The 24,687-nt window shown below is 45.1% G+C and overlaps 1 protein-coding gene across 1 annotated transcript in view; it reads right to left on the reverse strand.

Annotated features, from left to right (window-relative positions):
- Positions 1-24,687, reverse strand: part of LOC311244178 (monocarboxylate transporter 2-like) — a gene marked incomplete at its 3' end in the record, with an annotated part of 67,942 nt that overhangs the window by 36,339 nt on the left and 6,916 nt on the right. The window contains exons 2-3 of the mRNA XM_084333585.1: positions 9,131-9,366; positions 7,136-7,279 (exon numbers count right to left, since the gene is read on the reverse strand). Coding sequence (XP_084189711.1) covers positions 7,136-7,279; positions 9,131-9,366 — 380 coding nt within the window. The remainder of the gene's footprint in view (positions 1-7,135; positions 7,280-9,130; positions 9,367-24,687) is intronic.

Consider the following 24,687-nt stretch of genomic DNA (forward strand, 5'->3'; position numbering starts at 1 on the left):
CAGGTGGCCTCTTTCCTGGGCATGACGGCGTACTACCTCCGCTTCCTGCCACACTACTCCGACACAACTGCACCGCTGCGGAAGCTGTTGAAGCAGGACGAGCCCTGGCTCTGGACGCCTGCCTGCTCGAAGGCTGTGCGCCTCCTCAAGTCCCAGCTCACCTCATCACCAGTCCTGGCGTTTTTCGACCTAGACAGCACCACCCTCGTCACGTGTGACGCCTCCGCCGCAGCCGTGGGCGCGGTACTGTCACAGCTGCACGGGGGTGTGGAGAGGCCGGTCGCTTTCGCTTCACGGGCCCTTAGCCCCACAGAACAGAGGTACTCAGTGGGGGAGCGAGAGGCCCTGGTCTGCATCTGGGCATGTGAGCGCTGGCATATGTACCTCTACGGCCGCTCATTCATGCTTAGGACGGACCACCAGGCTCTCACTACCCTCCTCGCCACGTCAGGCACTGGCCACAAACCGCTCCGCCTCCACCGCTGGGCTGACCGCCTGCAGCAGTACAACTTCGGTTTGCAGTTCACGCCGGGCCGGGACAACGTAGTAGCTGACCTACTGTCACGCGCCATCCCCAGTTCCCCCATGGCCCCGCCCTCGACTCCCGATCGGGATCAGGCTGAGCATGACCTGGTCCAGCTCCTCCACACTCCCCTCCAAGAGACAGTGTCGCTGCAGGAGCTCCAGGACGCCTCGTCTGCTGACCCTGTCCTCTCTGCACTCTCAACCTACATCAGGCAGGGTTGGCCGTCGAGGACACCTGCCGAGCTGCTTCCCTATAGCAGACGCCGGGACGAGTTGTCGTGCTGGAACGACTCCTGCGTCGCTCGTGGGCTCTGTACTGTGGTCCCGAGTGTCCTTCGGGCGCGTGTCCTTGCTATGGCGCACGAGGGCCACTTGGGCATAGTCAGGCTCAAACAGCGGTGTCGTGACTTGGTGTGGTGGCCAGGCATCGACAGGGAAATCGAGACCCTGGTCAAGGACTGTACTGCCTGTCTTCTGAACGGGAAGACCAGGGCCCCGCCCCCACCCATGCAGCCATTGGACTGGCCGTCCCAACCCTGGGAGCACCTGCAGCTCGACGTCTGTGGTGAACTGCACGGGGTACCGCATCACCAGCGTTTCCTCGTTGTGATCTACGACCTCCACTCCAAGTGGCCTGAGGTGGCGCCCGTGGGCTCGGTCACAGCCGGGGTGCTGATTGAGATTCTCGAGTCCCTGTTCACACGCTGGGGCCTGCCCAAGAGGATCACGACAGACAATGGGCCCCAAATGATCTCCCACGAACTGGCCTCCTACCTGGGGGGTAAGGGGATACGTCATATCCGCACGTCGTTCTACAACCCGGCTGCGAACGGGGGGGTGGAACGGCTGAACCAATCCCTGAAGAATGGCATCAGGGCCCACCTGGCACAAGGGTGCACATTCATCAACGGTCTCCAACAGACGCTCCTGCACTACAGGGCTACTCAACACGCCACCACAGGCGTCTCCCCAGCCTCCCTCATGCTAGGGCGCGAGTTTCAGCTGCCCCTGGACAGGCTGCGCCCTACTCCGGCTCAGGCTCCAGCCCACCCGCTTCAAGCCACAGTCAACGCACGCCAGCGCCGGATGAAGGACCGTTTCGACAGGACCCGACATGCGAGACCACCTACCATCGCCGTCTCAGACTGGGTCAGGATTCGGCGACCCCACCGGGACAACAAGCTCCGGTCATTCTGGTCTGACCCGGTCCAGGTCAGACAGCAGCTTGGCCCGGCCTCATTCAGGCTGGCTGATGGGACGCGTTGGCATGCTGGCCGACTGCGCAGGGTGCAGGCTCCCGCTGCCCCGGGACAGGGTGTGCCCGTGGCTGTAGCTCTGCAGGACAGACGATTCAATGACGTTGCGGCCCCAGCACCCGCGGCTATAGCTCTGCAGGACAGACAATTTGATGATGTTGCAGCCCCAGCACCCGCGGCTCAGCCTGAGGCTGCGGGACATCCGCCGTTGGCTGTTGCAGTGCCCGGGCCCCGCCCACTCCGAGCGCGCAACAGGCCTGCACACCTGAATGACTTTGAGACTGAGTATCACTCCTAGGTTGAGTGAAGGGGGGGGAAATGTTACGTCTGGTACTCTAGCGAGTGCCAGCACTTTAACTAGTGTTCTAACTATTGCGACTATTGTGTCGTGTTATTCTGTTGAGTTTCACGTTACGGCATATGGCCGAACGCGACATTGACGTTGATGTTCTGGTGTACGTTACAATGCATGTGTCTTCAGTTCAGTAAACACCGACATGCTGAAACTACGTGTTGTCTGATTCTTCCAACATAACACATGCACCGAGGGAGACAGAGGGCCCTGAGAGACGTCCACTGACCATGCACCGAGGGAGACAGAGGGCCCTGAGAGACGTCCACTGACCATGCACCGAGGGAGACAGAGGGCCCTGAGAGACGTCCACTGACCATGCACCGAGGGAGACAGAGGGCCCTGAGAGACGTCCACTGACCATGCACCGCGGGAGACAGAGGGCCCTGAGAGACCTCCACTGACCATGCACCGAGGGAGACAGAGGGCCCCTGAGAGACGTCCACTGACCATGCACCGAGGGAGAGAGAGACGTCCACTGACCATGCACCGAGGGAGACAGAGGGCCCCTGAGAGACGTCCACTGACCATGCACCGAGGGAGAGAGAGACGTCCACTGACCATGCACCGAGGGAGACAGAGGGCCCCTGAGAGACCTCCACTGACCATGCACCGAGGGAGACAGAGGGCCCCTGAGAGACCTCCACTGACCATGCACCGAGGGAGACAGGGCCCTGAGACGACCACTGACCATGCACCGCGGGAGACAGGGCCCTGAGACCTCCACTGACCATGCACCGAGGGAGACAGGGCCCTGAGACCTCCACTGACCATGCACCGAGGGAGACAGAGAGACCTCCACTGACCATGCACCGAGGGAGACAGAGGGCCCCTGTGAGACGACCACTGACCATGCACCGAGGGAGACAGAGAGACCTCCACTGACCATGCACCGAGGGAGACAGAGGGCCCCTGAGAGACCTCCACTGACCATGTACCGAGGGAGACAGAGGGAGACAGAGGGAGACAGAGGCCCCCTGAGACGTTTACTGACCATGCACCGAGGGAGAGAGAGACCTCCACTGACCATGCACCGAGGGAGAGAGAGACATCCACTGACCATGCACAGAGGGAGACAGAGAGCCCTGAGAGACGTCCACTGACCATGCACCAAGGGAGACAGAAGGCCCCTGAGAGACGTCCACTGACCATGCACCGAGGGAGACAGAGACCTCCACTGACCATGCACCAAGGGAGAGAGAGACATCCACTGACCATGCACAGAGGGAGACAGAGAGCCCCTGGCCCCTGGGGCATTGACCCTAACTGCTCTGGTCAGTGGAGCGGGGGAGATGGAACCCATTGTCTGTAGACTGTAGAAGGAGGTTCACGCTAAAAAAAAACTATAAAAAAAAACTCCCCAGTCCCCCTGCAAGTCAAACTAGGTTTTAACCCACAGTGTGATAGTAAAGGGTTAACCTTCTGTAGTGTGGTAGTGAAAGGGTTAACCCTTTGTCATGTGGCAGTGGACGGGTTAACCTTATGTGTTGTTGCAGTGAAAAGGGTTAACCATTTGGTAGTGTGATATGAAATGGTTAACGCCAACATGTACAAACAGCTCCACATGCCTGATTGAAGGGGTATAGCAGCACAAGATTACTTGGCAGTCAGTCCCCAAAACATATAAGAAAGGGAATTTCTGATTCCGAGTAACGTCTTGGGGAAAAACATTTCTGTCCCCTGCGAGTCAAACTAGGTTTTAATGCAAACGTACAAACAGGCTCTACATGCCTGATTGAAACGGTAGAGCAGCAAGATTACTTCTAAAAAAAAACATATAAGAAAGGGTATTTCAGATTCTAACTTCTGGGACTTTCACACTGGCATTGATTTATAAAATAAATAAATAAAAAGATGTACAAAAAATCTTTCTTAAATGGGTATCTGGAAGAGGAAGTGTGTTGATTGGGAGTATGTGTAAGATGTAAATACAAGGGGCAGCTGGTTAGCACAGTGGAAAGATAAAATAATAATTTAAAACAATGAATAAAGTGTGCATGAAATAATAGGGGAAAGAAAATGTTAGGAACTTGTTACATTCACCCACACAAGGGCTGAGTAATCACACACCCCCCATCTCTCTCTCACACACTCTCCCGCTCTCTTTCTCTCTTGCCCCTTCCTCATCTCTCTCACCCCCCTCTCTCTATATATATCTCACACACACACACACACACACACACACACACACACACACACACACACACACACACACACACACACACACACACACACACACACACACACACACACACACTTCAGAAACAAACATTGGATTGTAGAGAGCGTTTATACATATAATTAATTATACATATAATTAACAATAGATTCAATTATAATTTGTGATAGTTAAATAGGGGTAGGAATAAAAAATTTAAAAAAGTGTATACTTCTTCCTACTCCTTTTTCAAACAGGGTAAACTATTTGTTTATCTGTTTTTTTTTTTTTTTTTTTATTATCTTTTGTATATGTCAAATTAACAGATATATTTTGTTTTGTTTTGAAATCTTTCATTCATCCATAGCTATGCGGATGATACACAACTGTACATATCTGCTGAACCAAATGATACAACGATTAGCTCCATTACAGACTGCTTACTGGCAATAAATAAATGGATGAATAAGAACTTCCTGAAACTAAATGAGAACAAAACTGAAATTCTAATTATCGGCCCCAAAACTAAAAAAGAAACGTTAATAAAGAACCTAGGAGGACTAACCCCTTGGATCAAATCTGAGGTCACTAGTCTCGGGGTTATCATAGATTCAGAACCGAACTTCAATTCTCATATTAGCAAAGTAACGAAAACATCGTTCTTCCATCTCAGAAATATAGCAAAAGTACGACCATTTATTAATCAGAACGATGCTGAGAAGCTAATTCATGCATTCATATCTAGCCGGTTAGACTACTGTAATGCTCTTTTCACAGGTCTCCCTAAGAAAACCACAGAGAGGCTTCAGCTAATCCAAAACTCCGCAGCCCGACTGCTAACTAGAACCAAAAGGAGAGAGCACATTAGTCCAGTCTTAGCTGCTTTACACTGGCTTCCTGTAACATTTAGATCCTTCTCCTTACATACAAAGCTCTAAATTAGTCCAGTCATTATATGAAAAAACCTAGGACAAATTGCAACAGTAGCAAACTCAACTGATTTTGTATCCTCATTATGTCCTTAGTGAGGGAAAAAAAGTCCCAAGGAATCGCATCATGGGAAAGTTTTGAAAACGACCTATATATATTCATATCGAAAAATGCCTGTTATAACATAGTGGTGAAAATTTTACTTTTAGATATCACTATAAAAACTCACAAGCTGATTACACACACAAAGACAAGAAAAAAAGTCAATCACAACTTCATTGAATTATTCTGTTTACTCATGCAAATCACACATTATCTTATTTGATATGCACCAATTAGCATACACGCCAGAACTAATCAATGGAATATTAGTAGATAGGCTCTGTGGAGCTCAGTCCACGAGGATGGGGCTCAAGGGTTTATGTCCGTGGGGATAGGTCCATGGAGATGGGGGTTTTTATAATAGGCGGAAATTACATATTTGTACAGCATGCAAAACACTACATGATTCTTGCACAAAACTACATGGGCTTAACATAAATTTGGTATGTCTGTATAGGGGAGGCTTGTAGGTACCCATGTAACCCATTACCATTAACATATATTGAGGTAGAAGGCCAAGGGACCATTTGAAAAATGGTGATGGCCATATTTCCCTCCCCAAAAAATCGTCTTAACTTTGAATAATTAGGTATGTAGCCCCCTTTCCAATGAGGTAACATGACATGGTTGGTCTCATTGGAAACCCGAGGTTGTCTAGAATCAAATGGTATCTTTACTTTTGAGCTACCTCTCTGAAAGACAGTGTCGTCAGTGATCCTGCCAGCAATCAAGTAGGTGTCATAGGGGTAACAAAACATTGAAAAAAAACACATTTCCCATGATGGGATTCCTTGGGACTTTTTTTCTCCCACTAAAGACATATTGAGGATACAAAATCAGTTGAGTTTGCTAATGTTGCAATTTGTCCTAGGTTTAGCCTAATTCTGGCCTATAATGACTGGACTATAGGGGTAACAAAACATTGAAAAAAAACACATTTCCCATGATGGGATTCCTTGGGACTTTTTTTCTCTCACTAAAGACATATTGAGGATACAAAATCAGTTGAGTTCGCTAATGTTGCAATTTGTCCTAGGTTTAGCCTAATTCTGGCCTATAATGACTGGACTAAATGGACAGGGACCTAGCTACATCACCAACACTCTAATAAATTACACGCCAGCAAGAACACTGCGATCATCAGCTGCTGGACTACTAGAGGCTCCCAGAAACAGTCAAAAGAGGATCGGTAATGCAGTGTAATGCAGCCTTTATCAACTATGCCCCAAAACTGTGGAACAAACTACCCCAAAACATCAGGGAAGCCAACTCGCTAGACATCTTCAAAAGACAGCTTAAAACCTATCTCTTTGCTCAGGCATTTCAATTACTTACCTGCACTATTCTTACCCTGCCTACTTTTCTATGCTAATTTTATCTTATTTTACACTGCCTATCAAATTCATGTGTCGGTTATCACACGTTTTACTTCTTACTGACGACTATTTTTAAACTTAATCATTTTAAACTACTTTATTATTTGTATTACTGAATAGAGAGCCTATTAGGATGCTAGATCCTAATGTGAAACACTGTGATTTACCATACCCTGCTATGCTCACCCATGCCTGTATTTTTACTGTTGTGAAGCACTTTGAACTGCAACCTCTGTATGAAAAGTGCTATACAAATAAAGTTATTATTATTATTATTATTATTATTATTATTATTATTATTATTATTATTATTATTATTATTATTATTATTATTATTATTATTATTATTATTATTATTATTATTATTATTATTATTATTATTATTATTCATTCATAAAAGAAAACAATACAAAGCATAATCATAAAAGACAGTTACCTCCGATGACTCCGACGCACAGATATAAATGCACAATGGTGTTTCCGAAGGAGGCGGCCACCATGGCGGCTCCGACCATGAGCCCACCGACCATCACCACGGGCCGGCTGCCGTAGCGGTTCACCAGGGCGCTGCTCACGGGACCTGCAGGGGAGTAAGTAAGTAGGTAAGTAGGTAAGTAGGTAAGTATGTAAGTAAGTAAGTAAGTAAGTAAGTAAGTAAGTAAGTAAGTAAGTAAGTAAGTAAGTAAGTAAGTAAGTAAGTAAGTAAGTAAGTGAGTGAGTGAGTGAGTGAGTGAGTGAGTGAGTGAGTGAGTGAGTGAGTGAGTGAGTGAGTGAGTGAGTGAGTGAGTGAGTGAGTGAGTGAGTGAGTGAGTGAGTAAGTAAAACTTTATTTTTATAGCGCCCTTCTCAGCACGTGCTTCACAGCATTTTAAAACATCAGTGAAAATTAGGGCTGTCAAAATTAATGCTTTAACTTTGGAGATTAATTTAAATTATGTAAGCATTAAAATAAATTAATCTAGATTAATCTATGGAGTGAAAAATCTTCAATCTTAGCGCCGCGGATATAAGAAAGAGGTCTAGGTGAGCCAATGTTGATGGTTTTGTTGAACATTTCACAGGAGAGAAACTGTATTCAAAGAAAGCTATTAAAATAGTCTTTGAATCTAAATATACTTTCTTTGTGTTGATTTTACATTAATTCCATGATTTTACTCAAGTAAATATCTGTTACAAGCTTCGGTCTTAAGTAAAAAAAAATTCTATTTTTAATCTAGATTAATCTAGATTAATTACAGAAAATTGTGAGATTAATTCGTTAATTTATTTTAATATATTGACAGCACTAGTGAAAATACAAGAAATAAAACATGTGAAGAGAAGAAAAAACATTAAAATGAGCTAAAACACCAGAATAGACAACAAAAAACTAAAACAAGAACAAAAAAAAGACATGAACAGAGAGAAAACGGCTATGAGTGTTTAAAAGGCCTGCCTGTAGAAGTAGGTTTTTAGCTTACTTTTAAGAATGAGCTCTGAGGGAGCGGTTTTCAGAGTTAAAGGGTCTTGGGCCTTGGGGCAGTCCCGCAAAAGCTCGGTCCCCTTTTGTTTTGAGTCTGGTCCTGGCACCACCAGGAGCTCCTGATGGGAAGACCGCAGTGACCGGCTGGAGGAGCCATTAATGTATGAGCTCATTAATGTGGGGGGGGGGCTTGCCCATGGAGGGCTCTGTAGGCGAACACCAGGACCTTGAAATCGATCCTGGAGTTTACAGGGAGCCAGTGCAGGGAAGCAAGGATGGGGGTGATGTGGCATGATTTGACCTAGTGAGTAGCTTCACAGGCAGGTTGATAAAAAAACTAAATAATACGATGCAAGATATAAAATTAAAAACACAGTAAAACAATGAATGTAATAAAAACAGGTAGGACACAGTAAAACAAAGAGGATAGAAGACAGACGGATGAAGAGTGAATTACAGTAATCGAGTCTGGATGAAATAAAGGCGTGTACAGCCATTTCTATTTCGTTGTGAGATATGAAGGACCGGAGTTTTGAAATGAGAGGGAGAGAGCCCTTTGTTTCCTTCAGCATGTCACGCTTTTTACAGCACTTAGTTATTCATGAATAGGACATTTGAATAATATCCGAAAATGTCTGAAAATCACTTAAGAAAGAGTCTATTTTGAAATGCGTAAGGATTGTGCTGAATATTAAAAAGGAAGGTAGAGCACACGGATCATCTTTTGAAAGATGTTTATTAATAATAATAATAATAATAATAATAATAATAATAAATTGTATTTGGTTTAGGACTATGGTCCTCAACTGAATAGGTTTAGGACTATATGGTCCTCAACTGAACAGGTTTAGGACTATATGGTTCTTATCTTAGCAGCACTGAACGCTCTCAGATTTGTGCTGAATATCACTGGAAGTACAGGACACAGAAATCTGTAATGATCACGTCAATCGCAAAACACCTACTCACCTCCCGCGTACATGGAAGCAAGCATGATGGAGGACATCCAGGCAATCTCACTGAATGAAACCGAGAAGTAGTCCTGGATCTCCGTGAAGTAGATGGTGAGGGACTTGGGGAAGGCGAAGGAGAAGCCTATGGACATGAAGGAGCCAAGGACCACGGCCCAGCCCCAGCCTCCATCTGGTGGGGTGTAGCCCAGGTTGGTGGCCTCCGCGTGGGGCATCGCTATCTCACCGGCTGGCCTGTGGAGAGAGACCGTGTTGAAACTATAGGGGTGTAACGATGCATCGAAATGCATCGATTCTAATGTGACAATTCAACTGAAACTATAGGGGTGTAACGATGCATCGAAATGCATCGATTCTAATGTGACAATTCAACTGCATCGATTTGAAAATGTTAGAATCGATTATAATTGGGGGGGGGGGGGGGCATTTTTTTTTCTTTTTTTTTCTTTTTTTTGGGAATTAACTGATAGAAAATGTATCGATTCGTGGTCAAATGAAGAGATTTCATGATTCATTGAATTGTTGCCTGAAAAATCGTAATCGAATCTAATCGTTGTGAGGTCGAATCATTACACCCCTAGTTGAAACAAATGATCAGAAGGAAAACGAGTCAATCAAATAAGCTTTATCTACAGTTTAAAGCACATTGCATGCAAAGTTGCCGAGGTATATTTGAATCTGTTCATAAGGAATTATAAGTTAATACATTGATAGAATGTCAGTTAACAGTTAATACATTGATAGAATGTTAGATGTTAGTTAATGGTAATAAATACTATGAGTGTGTGTCAGGAGTCTGTGAGACGGGCCCCGTTTTTTTTTAGAACAATAGGAGCTGCAGTAGAAAACAGCTGCAAGGAGCCATCGTTGTTATTTTAGGGCCCATGCGGCCTGACCAATTCCTAATAAGGTATTCAGAGACCAATGGGAACTCAGCTGCCAGGGTTCTCACTCACACCAAGCCCTGGCAGCACATCACCCCCACCCTCATCCACCTCCACTGGCTTCCAGTCAGGTTCCGCATCACCTTCAAACTCCTGCTCCTCACCTACAAATCCCTCCATGCCCTCCCCCCCCCGGTACCTGTCTGATCTCCTCCACCAGTACACTCCATCCCGGAACCTACAGTCCTCTGATCTAGGTCTCCTCTCCATCCCTCGCACCAGGTTACGGACTTTTGGGGACAGAGCCTTCAGCGTGGCATCCCCTACCCTCTGGAACTCTCTCCCCCCCCCCGAAATCCGCAACGCCCCAACCCTGGACACCTTCAAATCCGCTCTAAAAACACACCTCTTCACCAAGGCTTTCCCCATCAGTTAGTTTTAGATTAAATTAGGTCCATTATCCCCTACTTTCCCTCATCCCCTTTTCCCCCTCCCCCCCCTACTTTCCTTGCCCTATTTTTTGTCCTGATTGTAAAGCGACCTTGGGTTCTATGAAAGGCGGTATATAAATTTGATCTATTATTATTATTATTATTATTATTATTATTATTATTATTATTATTATTATTATTATTATTATTATTATTATTATTATTATTATTATTATTATTATTATTATTATTATTATTATTATTATTATTATTATTATTATTATTATTATTATTATTATTATTATTATTATTATTATTATTATTATTATTATTATTATTATTATTAATAAAGCTAAATTTAGAAACAAGAGGTAGTCAGTAAGTTAGTTGGTTAAGAAAATGTGATGAGATGTAAATTAGAGGGGCTAACTCATTGACGGCCAAAAATGTAATATCTTGTGTTTCGCCGGCAACGATTGACCGCCAAAAACGTAATATCTCGTTTTTAAATCCTTTCGTATTTTTCCTTTGATCCCCGTTCTAAACACTCGCCCGGAGCTCTCTAGGTCTCTCTGGCTCATCTGCCTACGTTGGAATTGCAATGCTGATCGAATATCACCAGGTGGCAGTATCGCCTACCTTTTGAACTGGGGGTTATCAGTTGTATTCCAGCCTGGGCCAGTACTGAGTTTACCTGCGGCTCTTTCCGCCTAGGAGTGGATCACAACATAGCAATCGGTGGAAGATTTGGTGCCTCAGAGCTATTCTTTTCCATATGGTATCCATGCCCAATATACACGAGTAATTGTGATCGCCATGGGATCGACTGGGATTTATTCATTTTGGAGTTCTTTCTGACTGAGATAAGGTCTCCTGCTGGTATTTCTTTAACGTAAAACATGCTTCTGTAACGATCAGTGTCGTGTTTTACCGGACGTAAAACATGCTTGACAAACACGATCGCGGTTTCTAGTTAAAACTACCCCCTATGAACTGATTAGTCAGTGATGGAATGTGAACAATGGCTGTCAAATGAGCCACACTATTGTCTCCATAGCTATAATACAGAACACACAATGGGTCTGCAAACATCGCTAAAATGGTCAATAACGCTGGCGCCATTGAGTACAGATGGGGAAAGGGCATGGCACTCAAAGAGTTAACAGAGCTGTGAATGGACAGAATAATAAGGAAGTATAATTAATTTGGCCAATCATTTTGGAATAGGAGGGATTTCATTGCTAGTATATAATACTGTTCTTAGAGAGAAAACAGTCTCTCTGTTGCTCTCTGTGCTCCTTGCTTTTTGGCTCCTGGTTACTGCCTGCTTTGATGACCTGACATGTGTGTGTGTGAGTCTTTACGTAGAAGGAAAGCCTGAAGTCAAATAGTGACTTAACTTTTTGTGAACTGAACCTTATTTTGAAATAAAGCAACTTCTGATATTTTCCTACAACGATATTCATCGACCCTCATCGACTATCAGAAGATACCACATTGCAACGCAGGGTGCTTTGTAAAACATTAAAAAGAAGCAAAAAGATCAGTGACAATACAAAAAATATATAAAGCAATTGACCTCAAATGACTTAGAATGTAACGCTAGATGTTCAAATACATTATCTCAAGAGCTCACCGCTTTCCAGATAATCCCCGGAAACTGTGATAAATCCGTGAAACTGTATTACCAGAGTTCTGAGCTATATACTGCACGGCTCTGGCTACTTTCCAGAAATGCCCTGTCGCAAGGCTTTATCTCGTCTATTGATCTCTCCGAGGCCATGTGGTCTCGTGAGGCTCTGTGAGTAAGCAAGTCAAAGCACATTCCAGGCCAATCACAGATAAGGTCAAGTAAAACAACCTCCGTCAGACATTCCCCTTTTTTCAACTCCTGCTCAAGGCTGGGCGATGTACCGACCGTGCTTCTCTTGGTTTTAAAGTAAGTAATGCCCTGTCTCTCCATTAGCTAGAGTATGTTCAGCCTGGCTGGGGCTAGTAGCCACATGAGCATGTTTGGTATGGTGTGGTCGGTGTTTGCGTCTATGTTTGCGTTTCTTGTTGTAAACTATCTGGTTGCTAGGCAACCTTTCAAAATTTAAAAAAGAAACCAGGTTTGGTCAGGTCTGGCCAGGTCCTAAAGACAATGGAGAGACGCTCACTGTGTGTGACAGACGGCTAAACCCTGGCTGGTGGAGACAAGGCATGTGTGACGTGTGTGTGTGTGTGTGTGTGTGTGTGTGTGTGTGTGTGTGTGTGTGTGTGTGTGTGTGTGTGTGTGTGTGTACTGTATGTGTACTGTATGTGTGTGTGTACTGTATGTGTATGTGTATGTGTATGTGTGTGTGTGTGTGAGAGAGAGAGAGAGAGAGAGAGAGAGAGAGAGAGAGAACAGAGAGAAAGAGAGAGTGTGTGCGTGTGTGCGAGAGAGAGAGAGAACAGAGAAAGAGAGAGAGTGTGTATGTGTGTGTGAGTGAGAGAGAACAGAGATAAAGAGAGAGAGAGATTGTGTGTGTGTGTGTGTGTGTGTGTGTGTGTGTGTGTGTGTGTGTGTGTGTGTGTGTGTGTGTGTGTGTGTGTGTGTGTGTGTGTGTGTGTGTGTGTGTGTGTGTGTGTGTGTGTGTGTGTGTGGATCCAAGGGAAGCTTGGTTTTACCATCGAAGCTCAACCTTTCCATCTGGCTCCCTGGCAGTCATAGCCCACACTGCATACACCATGGTCACGAACAGACAACAGAAACCACATACTCAATGGTTGTCATGGATACAGAGGGCTCTACATTTGTAGGCATGATATGATCGTGGATCTGATTGCAGACAGTGTCAGTTCCACACTCGGGTCACCTGCAACAGTGCTGTATAAGCACACCAGTGTGAAGCCATGTATGTTCAATCTGTGTAGTGACAATTCACTGTTCTCTGATATTTCAGCAAACACCCCCGATGTTGTTGTTGTTAATGAGAATAACAGAGAGGTTCTCTTCCTTGAAGTTGGCTGTACGTTTGACTACAGTCTAGATTAAGAAGCCTTTACAACCAAAATGTTGAAGTATCAACTGTTAGAGCATACCATATCACAACTGGGCTACAACTGTAAACCTTTAGTCTTCATATTTGGAAGCTTGGGTCATGTTCAAGTTGGGTGTTAGAGGCCTTCAGATGGCCGGTCTTCCGAAGGGAAGAGCCAAACAGTTAGCAAGATATTGCTCAGTGTCAGCTATTATTGGCAGCCACACAATTTGGAGAAGACGCTGCTATCTGTACCATGAGCTGTGTGTTGATTGTCAGGTTCATCATCCTATGTGTGTGTGTAACTTTGGTTGCCATTGCCGATTTGGGCACGAATGTATCAGAATAACCCACAATGTACAAGTGCACTGATAATATTTGTGTCCTTTAACCATTGTCTTTATGTGGACATAAATAAAGATTCTAAATGTGTGTGTGAGAGAGAGAGAGAGAGAGAGAGAGAGAGAGAGAGAGAGAGAGAGAGAGAGAGAGAGAGAGAGAGAGAGAGAGAGAGAGAGAGAGAGAGAGAGAGAGAGAACAGAGAGAACAGAGAGAGAGAGAACAGAGAGAAAGAGAGAGAGGGTGAGAGACAGAGAGAACAGAGAGAACAGAGAGAACAGAGAGAGAGGGTGAGAGACAAATTCAGAATTGTATTCAGCATTACTTCATTTGACACAATGTAAGATCAGGATGACGTTATTACAGGGGAGGTCGCTGAGTTTCACTAATAACTTGTTTTCTTACTGTATTCCCCAGAATGGGTCAGTTTCAGGAGGATGGGTCAGTTTCAGGAGAGGGTGGGTCAGTTTCAGGAGGACGGGTCAGTTTCAGGAGGACGGGTCAGTTTCAGGAGAGGACGGGTCAGTTTCAGGAGGATGGGTCAGTTTCAGGAGAGGGTGGGTCAGTTTCAGGAGGACGGGTCAGTTTCAGGAGAGGATGGGTCAGTTTCAGGAGGATGGGTCAGTTTCAGGAGGATGGGTCAGTTTCAGGAGGACGGGTCAGTTTCAGGAGGATGGGTCAGTTTCAGGAGAGGGTGGGTCAGTTTCAGGAGGACGGGTCAGTTTCAGGAGAGGACGGGTCAGTTTCAGGAGGATGGGTCAGTTTCAGGAGGACGGGTCAGTTTCAGGAGAGGATGGGTCAGTTTCAGGAGAGGATGGGTCAGTTTCAGGAGGTTGGGTCAGTTTCAGGAGGACGGGTCAGTTTCAGGAGAGGATGGGTCAGTTTCAGGAGGATGGGTCAGTTTCAGGAGGACGGGTCAGTTTCAGGAGAGGATGGGTCAGTTTCAGGAGGATGGGTCAGTTTCAGGAGGATGGGTCAGTTTCAGGAGGATGGGTCAGTTTCAGGAGAGGATGGGTCAGTTTCAGGAGGATGGGTCAGTTTTAGGAGGACGGGTCAGTTTCAGGAGAGGATGGGTCAGTTTCAGGAGGACGGGTCAGGTTCAGGAGAGGATGGGTCAGTTTCAGGAGAGGATGGGTCAGTTTCAGGAGAGGGTGGGTCAGTTTCAGTGTCAGTTTCAGGAGGATGGGTCAGTTTCAGTGTCAGTTTCAGGAGGATGGGTCAGTTTCAGGTCAGTTTCAGGAGGATGGGTCAGTTTCAGGTCAGTTTCAGGAGGATGGGTCAGTTTCAGGAGGACGGGTCAGTTTCAGGTCAGTTTCAGGAGGATGGGTCAGTTTCAGGAGGACGGGTCAGTTTCAGGTCAGTTTCAGGAGGACGGGTCAGTTTCAGGTCAGTTTCAGGAGGATGGGTCAGTTTCAGGAGAGGGTGGGTCAGTTTCAGGAGGATGGGTCAGTTTCAGGGTCAGTTTCAGGAGGATGGGTCAGTTTCAGGAGGATGGGTCAGTTTCAGGAGGACGGGTCAGTTTCAGGAGGACGGGTCAGTTTCAGGAGGACGGGTCAGTTTCAGGGTCAGTTTCAGGAGGATGGGTCAGTTTCAGGGTCAGTTTCAGGAGGATGGGTCAGTTTCAGGAGGACGGGTCAGTTTCAGGAGGACGGGTCAGTTTCAGGGTCAGTTTCAGGAGGATGGGTCAGTTTCAGGAGGATGGGTCAGTTTCAGGATCAGTTTCAGGAGGATTGGTCAGTTTCAGGGTCAGTTTCAGGAGGATTGGTCACTTTCAGGGTCAGTTTCAGGAGGATGGGTCAGTTTCAGGGTCAGTTTCAGGAGGATTGGTCAGCGTTGTCACGGATATTGTTCAGCACCGTTCAGCACACGGATATTGTTCAGCAAAATGGAGCAGATTCCTTTCCCACCTGTTACAGACCTGGGTGTGTGGCTGTTGATTATGTAGAGCAAGACAAATATTTGTTGATGCATGTTTCTCAGTCCTGCACACAGCTAAGAGCCAGATGGTTTTTGGTACACATACATGTACTTGTTTTACAGTGATACAGTTGCTTTTGTAAAAATGTTCTTGTCACATTGATAGTTATGTTCACGGCTATATGGAACAGAACAGGTTCTCAACAGGAAGAACTTGACCTAAAGTGGGGCCTCATGGAGCTTCCAGCAGCCAGAATCAAGACGTAATCAGGTCACTAAATAAATAACTCAGTGATGTTAATTTTATACAAATATAATATTAATATTAGCCAAACATGTAAATATTTGAAAACCAGAAAGAGAGAGAGAGAGAGAGAGAGAGCGAGAGCGAGAGCGAGAGCGAGAGAGAGAGAGAGAGAGAGAGAGAGAGAGAGAGAGAGAGAGAGAGAGAGAGAGAAAACAGAGAGAAAGAGAGAGAGTGTGTATGTGTGTGTGTGAGAGAGAGAAAGAACAAAGAGAGAGAGAGAGAGAACAGGGAGAAAGAGAGAGAGTGTGTGTGTACTGTGCATGTGTGCGAGAGAGAACAGAGAAAGAGTGTGTGTCAGGGGCGGATTTAGGATTGTAGGAGATCCGGGGCTTAGCCCAGATGCCCCCCCCCCCCCCCCCCCTTTTTTTTTTTTTTTTTTCTTTTTTTTTGGGCAGGCAAGTGGTGGTTTGGAGGGGGTCAGGCATGACCCCCTCCACGACAGATTTTTTTTGAATTTAATGAACCTGTACGTGCAATTTCCTGCAATATAGAGCCTTCAATCTTGACCAATAAAGCTGCTCTTTTCACTATAAAACTCAGTTAACCATAACGTAGTTATGGTTAGATTTATATATTGGGGGGGGGGATATATCATATTTTTCATATAATCAAAAAGTGGTGGAGCAAGATCATACCTTTGCTCCCCCAAGTTCAATAGTGGGAGAGCAGAGATGCTCCGAATGCTCTTATGGCCAGGCGTCTATGATTCACTGATACAAAGTAGTTAGTAAAATAGAATAAAATAATGCAATAGTGCATTGCAATAAAATAGTTATCATCGTATTTTTTCGGGAGGCCGGTAAGGAGTGCATTACAGTAGTCGAGTTGGCTTGAGATAAAGGCATGGATCTGGTTTTCAGCGTCCTTTTGATTTATAAATGGCCGTACTTTAGCTATGTTTCTAAGGTGGAAGAATTAAGTTTTTGTCAACTTGTTGATTGTGATTTAAAGCTTAGGTCTGAGTCTACCATAACACCAAGACTTAACTCACTCAAATACAGTTAGCAGCTGGATAGACCACAGATGGAAATTAGCTTCTGCTAAATCTGGTGCAAACATATTTTCATGTAACAATGATGAATTGTAAAAAAAAAAAAAAAAAAAAAAAAAAATTTTAATTTTTTTTTAATTTTTTTTAATTTTTTTTAAATAGATTCTGGGCTTTTCAGAATACATCCGGGGCTTGAGCCCAGGTAGCCACCCCCTAGCTCCGCCCCTGGTGTGTGTGTGTGTGTGTGTGTGTGTGTGTGTGTGTGTGTGTGTGTGTGTGTGAGTGAGAGAGAGACATGTGGACGTTGTTATGAAAACACGCCACGCCTCTTCCTGGTACAGTACGTCACTCACAAGACAGGTTATGATCTGGCAGAAGCTTTACAAACTCGCTGTTATCTGTCAGATAAATAAAAACCTGCAGCAGCGTGCATTGCGTAGCCTGCAATTGAAAAGCGGGATATAAGGTTTGTTTGTTTTTCTTTTTAAATATCGTATATAATTAACAGTATGTACAACAGTATGCGCCTTGGAAGCTGGTGTTACTCAACCAGTTCAACTGGTCCAGTTGTGTAAGATGTCACATTTCTAGAGGTTACAGCTTGGTGGTTCCAGCCCCCAGGCTGTTTATGCACCGCTAGCTTTGCTTGCTTCATATCACATTCGAACAAATAAATATAGACCATGGAATTACATAGAACATGAAACTAACTTTAGATCTCCCGGGCGATTGTACATGTAATAATTTTTTCTTTTTCTTACTCAAAAGCATTTTATATAACATTTACATAAAATCCGGTCCAACTTCTCAACATTTCAATGGAGAGTGTCTGTTTACTGGGGGCTGCCAATCCTGCCATGATGCATCCAATGCGACTGTTTTAATAAACATGTCACATGAAATCTTGAGATGTTTGGCCGTTCCAACATCAGTCTATGATCATTATAGTTGGCTCCTAGTCATTGTTTCACCTTGCATTTTGAGTTGTATCAGTTGTATCCAGCCAACTAAACTAACAATAATCTTGTTAGTTTAATTGTTTTGTCAAAGTGGGTAAGGCGGGCATGCCTGCATTTTCAGACACACCAATATGACAACACCTCCACCGTGTTCAGGCTCAGAGCGCTGGCGACACGACCCCTCAGGGTCCACCAGCAGCATCAGACCTTCTCCAGACTGATAACAAGTGTAGTATTAGTAGATTAAAGGTTCATATTACAACAAGTATAAAGCATCAGTGCCCAATTTGGGATCTTGTAGGGGATAATGGGGAATGCAGTGTTGTAGTAGTCGAGTCACTAAATCTCGAGTCCGAGTCGAGTCTCGAGTCCCCAGTGTTTGAGTCCGAGTCCAAGTCTGAGTCACCAAAGAAGAGCCAGACTCAAGTCCGAGTCGAGTCCGAGTTGAGTCTGAGTCCGAGTCATCAAGGTTGAGTCCACTCCACTGGCAGTCAAAGAGCTGACATACAAATAACAAAAGGTCTACATTAAACATAAATGACACAGCGGTCACCATTTCTTTTTTTTTATCTACTTTTTCTCCTTATTTTTCAATTTTTTCTCCCATCCCAATTTCGTATTGCCAATTCTACCCTCCCCTGTCTTGAACGTTGCTAGACTATGCCTCCCACTGGTCGGCTGTAGTGAGGATAGAAGCCTTGCATCACGTGTCCCCTCCGGTACACGAGGAGGCAGCCTGTCGCATCTTTTCACCAGACAGTGCGGACTCTCAGTGGCGAGGAGTAACGCATGGGAGGCTCACGCTGCCCCCGATACTTCCTGTCTCTGCTGTGCAGGCGTCACCCAACCGACCTGTAGGAGTCGCTGTCCACAACGTCCAATCCCCACCCATCGACTTCCACCTGCTACCTCTGCCAATTGAGATAGTATGACGACTGGCCCAAGCCGCAGGCAATGCTGACACCGGTAGCGGTCACCATTTCAAAGGGAGTTTACATTTTTGTGACACAATAGCCAAACAAATGCACTAGCCATCAATATATTATGCCAAATGATAAAAAAATGATTATAAAAAAAAGAACTGTATTAATCAATTAACAAGTCCGAGTCCTCGTCTGCACTTTCCGAGTCTGAATGCAGTCAATGCTTGAGTCCAAGTCCGAGTCATCAGTGCTCAAGTCCAAGTCGAGTCACGAGTTTGATTGATTGATTGAAAATGTTATTAACAGATTGCAGAATGGGTACAATACAGTACGGCTCAATACATACAATTGTTAAGGGGATGCAGAACAGAGAAAGACTTTTGTCTTGTTTACAATACTGAAAATCAGTCCAGGACTCGGACTTGAGTACTACAACACTGGGGGAATGTAAATGAAAGAGAATGTTGATGGTCCTAAAGTCCAGTGTGTGCCAGTTTCATGTAAGCAGAGTTCACCTCCCATCACAGAGCAGCGTTATTTGGTCCCATTATAACATCATCAATAACATGGCCCAATTTTACACGGCCATCATTGAGTCCATCCTCACCCACTCCATCATCTCCTGGTTCCCTGCTGCAGCGGCAAAAGATCTCGCCAAGCTGCAGCCGGTGATTCGCTCCGCGGAGAGGGTGATCGGCTGTCCCCTGCCCTCCCTCAGGTCCCTGCACGACTCCAGGGCGCTGAAGAGGGCGAGGAAGATCATGGCCGACCCCTCCCACCCCGGACACAGCCTCTTCACCCTGCTCCCCTCTGGGAGAAGGCTGAGGATCCCAAAGGCTGTGAAAGCTTGTCACAGACTGATCTTTTTCCCCTCAGCCGCCAGGCTGATCAATGTCTCAGGTTCCTCCCCCCCCCTCTGCCCCCAAGTGACACTGGCACAGTGGCACAATGACACTGCACTGCACTAGTCTTTACTGGAACTCTGCACTTTATATATATATATGTATTTAAATTAATAATCCTCCACTGCACTGTTTTTGTCCTGTGTCTGTGTTGGTGTTGTTGTTATGTGAAAAAAAGAAATGAAAAAATGCATACACTGTAATGCCGCAACAATTACCAATGTGTTTTTACACAGATGGCTTAATAAAGGAATCTGAATCTGAATCTGAATCTGAATCATCATCAGGCTACTACAGTTAGCCTAGTTAGTTTGGAGCTGTCTCACACTGCTGGTGGACTCCTACAATCCTCTCTCCCCTCTTCCTTTGGTCATTTCACATTGCACAGAGTCACGCTTAGTTTGTAGTTTTAAAGCTAAGATTGAAGGTTGACATATTTAAAGTACTAGATTTTTGACAAAAAAAAGTCAAGGGCTGGAATTCCTTGAAAACAGCAAAAATGTTTACAAGGTGCTTAAAAAGTCCTTGAAATTCAAATCAACCATTCGCATTGAAAGTTTTGTTCATCCATGATAATTGTTCTGAATCAAGAATTTGTAATAAAGTGTAACTAATTGTCGGAAATTGGTTATATTTCGTTATAGCTTACGCTTTGCTCTATTGGAACTGTCCCCTTAATCATAACCTAAAATGAAAGCTTTCACCCCGTGTACCCGCCCACCTGCCTGACCACTCCCACATCCGCTCCTATAAAGCGGGGTCATGGCCATACAACAGCTCCTTCCCTACTTTCACCGCCAAAGCCTGTGTCATAGCACTGCTTTAAGTTAGTGTTAAAGTAGTTAGTTTAGATAGGAGCTGTGTTGGCATTTTCTTTTGTTTCTCCCTCTCTCACTAAATTACGGGAGAAAGAAATGTCATCACCACCGGAGAGTCTAGAACATAGGTGTCAAACTCACGGCCCGCGGGTCAAATGCGGCCCGCCACGTCATTTGATGTGGCCCCCCAAGAGCTCAGGTAAAATTTTTTTTTTTTTTTTTTTTACATTAATATTGGGTTAAAAAATTTTCAAATAATTGTGGGTTAATGCGTTAATAAAGCTTTAACTTTGACAGCCTTAGTTATTACACATTCTTACACATACATATGTTACACAACGTATGTTGAACATCTGAGGTATTGATGAAGTAACAAAGGAAGAAAGCCAAAAGCACTTACTCCTCACACATTCTTTGACAATTTTACAGCCCAAAATACAAAAAAGATCCAGGCGGAATAGGTAACAAAGGGTTGAAGAAATATTGTCTGAACTGTCAGATGCAAACTGGCTGTGTGACATAACCGAGCATCTCGCTCAATTGAATAAGAAGCTGTAGGGACGCAAACAAGTCCCACCCAAAACTTGACCAATATAGTTGTGAACTGAGACAACCCTTATTTTGTTATTTTTGAGTACAGTTACAGTTGTGTGTTCATGCAGACACATAATAGCAATTTCATTACGAATTGAAAATGGGGGACCCTGATGTAAACAAGTCGAAAGTCTTTCTCTGGTCTGCATCCCCTTAACAATTGTGTGTATTGAGCTGTACTGTACTGTACCCATTCTGCAATCTGTTAATTAAAGTTAATTAAACTATCTTCCATTAGTTGGATGTATGGCCTCTGCAAGGTTGTGTGCAGCCATTTGTTTTTGTAACATCTGCTACATCTGTCCCACGTGTTCTTTGCAGCTCACAGTTGTTAGTTCTGCCCCTCTTGACTGTGACAAAAAGGTTTTGAACAAACTTAATGTCATAGCTTGTATTTGATGATATTCTTCTTTGTTATTTACTTGAATGGTTTGATCATTGATTGATGGAGTAATATGGGGTTCTGATAAACTAAAATTATTTGTTAAAATAACATAAGCTAACATATATTTTTACATTTATGCAAATGCATATGCAATATGTATAACTTGAATAAGTAATAAATACAGAAACAACATGTTTAACAATATGTAAATGTGTAGCTACATTTATTTACATTACATTAACATTTATACGGTCTTTGGCCCTTTGAGGGCAACCATAATGCTGATGTGGCCCTCTGTGAAAATGAGTTTGACACCCCTGGTCTAGAAGATGATGATCATTTTGACCTCCACCGACGCTTTGCATTGGGGCGCGCGTCGCTGAGCAGTCTCCCGCCGGCGTTGTCTCTGGCTATGCAGCTGGATACTATGCCTCGAGAGGCGGTCGGCTGGGCGGGTGGTGTTTTGCGACGCGAGCCTCAGGTGTGTGAGTTGTGAGGGGGCAACTGCGCAGCTTGCGTAAGGTCGGCTCCAAGCAAGAATCCCTTCGTTGCCTCTTCATAGCGGTGGAGGGGGTTCTAGTTTGATGCCCCACGATATAACAGAGCTCCTCCTCAGAGAGGTCGTAGCTTTGGTTTCCTGGGGCCGTGATTCCGAGTCTGGGGTTCAAGTCCCCGGGTCTCTGAAAACGGATACCCTCTGCCACCGCGCTGGCCCTGCTTTTCAAGACGAAAGCACCCGGCACAGAGGATGCGAGCTTGGTGTTTCATTATGAGAATATTTCCGTGCTCAAGATGGCTGCAGCCCGCGTACAACAGGGCTTACTGCCGATGCCACTGTATCTGGTAACACCATTCTGTGAGAGGGACGTGTGTTGCCTTCCCTTTTTTCTTTTGGATAAAAAGAAGGAGAGACAGTCGGCTGTCTGAAGTGTTGGCCTGTATCGCTGTTCCTCACGTTATACAGCTTCAGTAGTAGCCGTTTTAGCTTGCTACTGCGTTAGCTGGTGGCTATCGATAGCCGGTAAGAGCTAACTGTTAGCAAGTTAGCTGTTAGGCTAAGCCGTTAGCTGGCTACTACGTTAAGGCTAGAAACGTTAGCTTGATGCTAACCGTCAGCCTGGAGTTAGCTGTTAGCTTGTGCTAAACCGTTGGCGTTAGCCGTGAGAAAGTAGCAGGCCCTGAGCACTCTGACTACGGCGTCATCTCTGGCAGAAGATGTCGTCGGCCTGCAGGGGGCGGACCAGCCTGTTGTTGCGGCCATTTCATCCTGCGTCCGGTTGTCAGGTAGGAGTCCGTAGGACATTACACTATGCCCCACTCTTCCTTCCTCCCCCTCCCGAATGTTTTTGGTTAATATTAACAATGTTTTTGTTTAACAAAACGTGTGTTACTTCACAGCATTTTGGGAGATACGACGTGTGCTATGTGAACTCACAGCTACAAATGCTGGGGTTGTGTTTTCTTGCTTGGAGTGTTGTGCAGTTTTCTTTGAAATTTGGCCTTGCCACAGGTTGGGGTTTTTACTCCGACCCCGCGATATTGGGGGCTGTGACAGGGGTTTTGCTGACGTACGTTCCCTGGTGGCGTGTGGGATGCGCGTCTGAGTAGTCGAAACAAAGGCAAGCCCCACGGTCTGCTCACCCTGTGCGTTTGAGGCACTAAACCCTCTTCGCACAGTCGGGTCCGATCCCCCTCCCGTCCCTCGCTAGGGGGGGCCCGGATCCTCCCCGGTTCTGATGGTTGTAGGGGACCTCAGCGGGTGCATCTGTCGGGCTTACGCTCTGCTCAGCTCTTGTGTTCCAATAGAGCAAAACGTAAGCTATAACAAAATATAATGAAGGTTATTCTATAACCCTAGTTATATGAGTAATAGCGAGCGCTTTTCTCTGACTCACTGAGGACCCCACGGTCTTCCGTTTTGGCGGTGAAAGACTGGGGAAGGAGCTGTTGTATGGCCATGACCAAGGCCAGATTAAGACTTCAGGGGCCCCTGGGCCAGATTCTTGTGGATTTCCCCCCACACACACATACACGTGCACGCACGCACAGTTGCGTTTTTCTATGTCACTTTAAAATATATATAGAATATTTAGAAGTGGTGGGCTCTGAGGGCCAAGCTAAAAGGACTTTGATCACCCCTGCCCACTTTGACAACCTAGGATGGCTTAGAGTAGACGACAGAGTACAGCAACTTGCAATGGGCCTGGTCTACAAGATACACTACACGACCAAGGTACATGTACATGTCAAAATACTTCCCAAAGGTCAGTAAATACCACAATCACAACACCAGAGGGAGCTCCACAAATCATGTCAAACCCAGATTCGGCTCAAACAAGGGACTAAACACGTTTCGCAATTATGCCACATCAATGTGGAACGCCCTACCCAAAGCTGTAAAGGAATGTGAATCACTACCCACTTTCAAAACCACTCTCAAAGAACACCTACGGGAGACTGCAATTCGAAACTGGCCCCTGTAAATGTCCTAACACAACCCCCTCCAATGTACAGTAAATTACCAAGTATGGTTTTGTCAATATTCCAATGTACAGTTTTGCTTGTACAGTTGTACAGTGTCCCCCACCCACCCACCCCTCCCACCCACCGAACCACCTCCAATGTACAGTCCCCCCCACCCCCCCAACCCCACCCCACCTACCAAACCTCCTCCAATGTACAGTTTCTACATCAAATGTATATACTCTCTTTTCTGGACTCTTTTCGTATCACAAACAGTACTGTATTTGCAAATCTGGTATGTCATAAATGTATAGATGTAGCAGTACTGTCTATCTGTATGGCATGTATGTCATATATGTTATGATGAATTGAAAATGGGGGACCCTGATGTAAACAAGATGAAAGTCTTTCTCTGGTCTGCATCCCCTTAACAATTATTGAGCTGTACTGTACTGTACTGTACCCATTCTACAATATGTTAATAAAGTTTTCAATCAATCAATCAAGAAGAGAAAAGAAACACATCATGTTTAGATGGGGGGATGGCGCCATCCTCAGGAAGAAAAAAACATGCACACACTTTGGAGACAAGAATATAATATTAGAATAGTAAGCTTACTTTTACGTGAATGTCAAT

Source organism: Notolepis coatsorum, assembly GCF_963971535.1.
Source record: "Notolepis coatsorum genome assembly, chromosome: 17".
In the NCBI taxonomy this organism is placed as follows: domain Eukaryota; kingdom Metazoa; phylum Chordata; class Actinopteri; order Aulopiformes; family Paralepididae; genus Notolepis; species Notolepis coatsorum.